The sequence below is a fragment of the Protobothrops mucrosquamatus genome, unplaced genomic scaffold (assembly GCF_001527695.2).
Source record: "Protobothrops mucrosquamatus isolate PMUCROS unplaced genomic scaffold, P.Mucros_1.0 scaffold3740, whole genome shotgun sequence".
Taxonomy (NCBI): Eukaryota; Metazoa; Chordata; class Lepidosauria; order Squamata; family Viperidae; genus Protobothrops; species Protobothrops mucrosquamatus.
In genome coordinates this window covers 45,267-49,605 of record NW_015389693.1, presented here as the reverse complement: position 1 = coordinate 49,605, position 4,339 = coordinate 45,267, and the positions used below count along the sequence as shown (strand labels likewise).

The following is a 4,339-nucleotide window of genomic DNA, read 5'->3' as shown; positions in this document are numbered from 1 at the left end:
ATCATATGCCATTTCTATTATCCTTATAAGACCACACTTCATAATTGATCAAATAATTTTGACTCTATTTTCCTATTATTCAGATTCCTTTTCACTTCCTCCGTATTCCTTATCATCTCTCTGTATTATTTTCTCCATTGTTACAGAATATGCTCTTGTCTTATTGGGGTTAAGAAGACAAGAAAACATAAGGTATGAGGTTTAGTGCCCAGATGCATGGTTTTATTTCCTTTATCTTGCACACTTTTTTGGTGTGTGTGTGTGTGTGTGTGTGTTTGTGTGTTTGTGTGTGTTTGTGTGTGTGTGTGATACAGCTTGAATAGGACAGAGGTCCCATCTCCAGTTCAAAGGATGGAGGGCTCTATAGCCGGGTGAATAAAGATGAGGAAGACAAGAGAAAATTGTTGAGTGAGGAGTTTAAAAAGATAAAGTGGAAAGTGCTGGACTAAGCAAGAGAATCATTTCAACTTCATGAAATGTCAGTATAAATTCTCTAAAAATGATATTGCACATAGAAAGACACTGGAATGTGGCAATTAGTTAATAAAGTAATTAATTAGACTTGTGGCTTAATATACAGTATTTTAACATATCAATGGTACATACTTACTTATATTCTCTATCAAAAGAAATACATTTGGATTCATGTTTGCAAGGGTTTAGTTCAGGCACACAATGATCGATTACTTCATCACAGAGTTCTCCTGAAATAAAAATAAAGAGAGCTTTTAATAGAAATTTAGTAGAAGTTTAGTTGCGTGAATTATAATTAGAACTAAAAAATGAAGAATGCTTATGAAGAAGTTATTGAGGACAATCAATCTTACAATCCTTTTTTTAAAAAAGACATTTCACTTTTTAGACATCCCACTGCATTATGAGCCTGTTAAACCAAACTACTACATTTAATGAAATATGATCCAGATAATTCTGATGCTATAATTATCCATATTATACTTGAAAGGTAGTGAATACAGCTACATTTTAAAGGCACTCTGATTGCATTACTGCCTATCCTGGGGTATCCAGTTTGTCCTGAGTCCAGTAAAAGTTTTTGTGTTTTTTTAGCAAAGGCTTGAATGCCACTTGGTATATTCACAACTTGTTAAAGACTGAGTTTGTCCAATCCAGGTTCCTATGAAATTTCCTCAACAACTGGTCTGTGTCCAGTGCTGTGCTTCATACAGAAGCAGGAGTCCTTAAAGCTGAAGCTAGTACATGGATCAATATCTTCAAATTTTCATCATTTTTCAAAAATGGGAGAAAGCAGCTGAAGGAAAAGCTGCATTACCAGTTTCTTCCCTCATACATTGATTATAACAGGTTATGACTCGGTCGAAAAGAATATAGACAAGTATTTTCTATAAAACTACAGAGTAAGAGCTATCTAATTCTTGCTAATATCTATTTAAGTAATCAAGTCACCAGACTTAACCCTGCATGTATCTCAATCAAATTACCATGCCACAATTCTGAACAACTCTGACACCGGCACTCTGTAATGCCTTATAAACTGTTGTTTTTGGAAGAAAAATTCCAGAAAATCCCATAAAGTTAGGGGATTGTCATTGGAAGTCAAGAGCAATTGAAATAACAGTCCACATACTATTTTATTATCAATTTTACCATGAAGTTTGACACAAAGTTATTGTGCCCTTATTACAGGAAGTTGTCAGCTTACAACCAAAGTTATGAGGGATATCCCTGGAGGTACTCATGACCTTAAATGAAATTGGCATAGTTGGTTTCCCACTACAATCACATGACCACACTTGGCAACTGGGCTGCATTTACGGTCATTTGCATCCCATGATCACGTCATGACTTTTATGACGTTTTGCTGAAAACCAGAAATAAATACCTTTTTCTTCTGGTTTTCAGCACAACTATGCCTATGCAAATCACTGGTTATGTAGCAACCATTGCAAAAAAGATCATAAAATCAGATTGTGATAGGCAGTGTCCATTATGATTGTAACTCAAGGACTATCTATATCTCTATATTCATATTGCACTGATTCCTTTTATCTCAGTTTCCTTTTAGCTGATCAGAGTGATATACTGTCTAACAATATTGACACATTTTGACATATAGCTGGCAAAATCTGTAGGATTTTACTAAGAACTAAGTAACTGTATTTTTACATTTAGCTTGTTTCCCTTTTAAATACTATTTTATTTGATCAATCTTCTTTCATTTTATTCTGTTATATTGTAAGACTTCTCATTGACTGAAGTAAAGTCCTTTGTGTTTGAAAGTACTGATGGATGTGGTGATTCACAAAATAACTATTTGCCAGTTGGTGAAGATGTCTCCATCCCTTTCTATGTCATAGAACATTCTGTTTACCTGTTTCTTCTTTTTTTCAGAAATAGAACATATTTTAGAACAGGGTACCATGTTGTAATAGTTATACTTATAAGTACATTTGGGGCTCAATTTTTTTTTTTTTTGAAAAGACAAATAAAACTAAATGCTGTTTTTTTGGTAGAATGCAGCTTCCACTTTTTTTTTTAAAAAAAGAGAAAGGTTAGAAGAATAATCAAATCATTAAAAAAACCTAAATGGAAATCAATGTCTGGTGTGGCACAGGATGTCGCAGGTGAAGAGGGAAAGATCTATTGGATATATAGTCGTTTGCACTCACTATAGGACCTATTTCTCAATAGCTAAATTCTTTCTGCCCCAAACTCAATGAGGAAGAAGCAATATTGTGCGTTTAATTACCAAACACTAGAAATCATAAGTGGTATGTATTCTGTTATGANATCATATGCCATTTCTATTATCCTTATAAGACCACACTTCATAATTGATCAAATAATTTTGACTCTATTTTCCTATTATTCAGATTCCTTTTCACTTCCTCCGTATTCCTTATCATCTCTCTGTATTATTTTCTCCATTGTTACAGAATATGCTCTTGTCTTATTGGGGTTAAGAAGACAAGAAAACATAAGGTATGAGATTTAGTGCCCAGATGCGTGGTTTTATTTCCTTTATCTTGCACACGTGTGTGTGTTTGTGTGTGTGTGTGTGTGTGTGTGTGTGTGTGTGTGTGTGGAGGGCTCTATAGCCGGGTGAATAAAGATGAGGAAGACAAGAGAAAATTGTTGAATGAGGAGTTTAAAAAGATAAAGTGGAAAGTGCTGGACTAAGCAAGAGAATCATTTCAACTTCATGAAATGTCAGTATAAATTCTCTAAAAATGATATTGCACATAGAAAGACACTGGAATGTGGCAATTAGTTAATAAAGTAATTCATTAGACTTGTGGCTTAATATACAGTATTTTAACATATCAATGGTACATACTTACTTATATTCTCTATCAAAAGAAATACATTTGGATTCATGTTTGCAAGGGTTTAGTTCAGGCACACAATGATCGATTACTTCATCACAGAGTTCTCCTGAAATAAAAATAAAGAGTGCTTTTAATAGAAATTTAGTAGAAGTTTAGTTGCGTGAATTATAATTAGAACTAAAAAAATGAAGAATGCTTATGAAGAAGTTATTGAGGACAATCAATCTTACAATCCTTTTTTAAAAAAAGACATTTCACTTTTTAAACATCCCACTGCATTATGAGCCTGTTAAACCAAACTACTACATTTAATGAAATATGATCCAGATAATTCTGATGCTATAATTATCCATATTATACTTGAAGGGTAGTGAATACAGCTACATTTTAAAGGCACTCTGATTGCATTACTGCCTATCCTGGGGTATCCAGTTTGTCCTGAGTCCAGTAAAAGTTTTTGGTTTTTTTTTAGCAAAGGCTTGAATGCAACTTGGTATATTCACAACTTGTTAAAGACTGAGTTTGTCCAATCCAGGTTCCTATGAAATTTCCTCAACAACTGGTCTGTGTCCAGTGCTGTGCTTCATACAGAAGCAGGAGTCCTTAAAGCTGAAGCTAGTACATGGATCAATATCAAATTTTCATCATTTTTCAAAAATGGGAGAAAGCAGCTGAAGGAAAAGCTGCATTACCAGTTTCTTCCCTCCTACATTGATTATAATAGGTTATGACTCGGTCGAAAAGAATATAGACAAGTATTTTCTATAAAACTACAGAGTGAGAGCTATCTAATTCTTGCTAATATCTATTTAAGTAATCAAGTCACCTGACTTAATAGCCGGGGTGGCGGTTGGGACCCCCAGACTTATGGTCTTGGGGGATTTCAACCTGCCATCAGTGGGGGAGACGTCAGCGGCAGCTCAGGAGTTCTTGGCTTCCATGACGGCCTTGGACTTGACCCAATTAATACAGGCCCCCACTCACACGGGTGGACACACGCTGGACCTGATTTTTGTCTCAGGCCAGTGGCA

General features: G+C 34.8%; 1 protein-coding gene across 1 annotated transcript in view; it reads right to left on the bottom strand.

Annotated features, from left to right (window-relative positions):
- LOC107298139 (slit homolog 3 protein-like) overlaps window positions 1-4,339 on the bottom strand; it is a gene marked incomplete at its 5' end in the record, with an annotated part of 94,528 nt that overhangs the window by 44,948 nt on the left and 45,241 nt on the right. Inside the window, one exon of the mRNA XM_015827499.1 lies at window positions 3,321-3,414. Within this exon, the coding sequence (XP_015682985.1) occupies window positions 3,321-3,414 (94 nt within the window). The remainder of the gene's footprint in view (window positions 1-3,320; window positions 3,415-4,339) is intronic.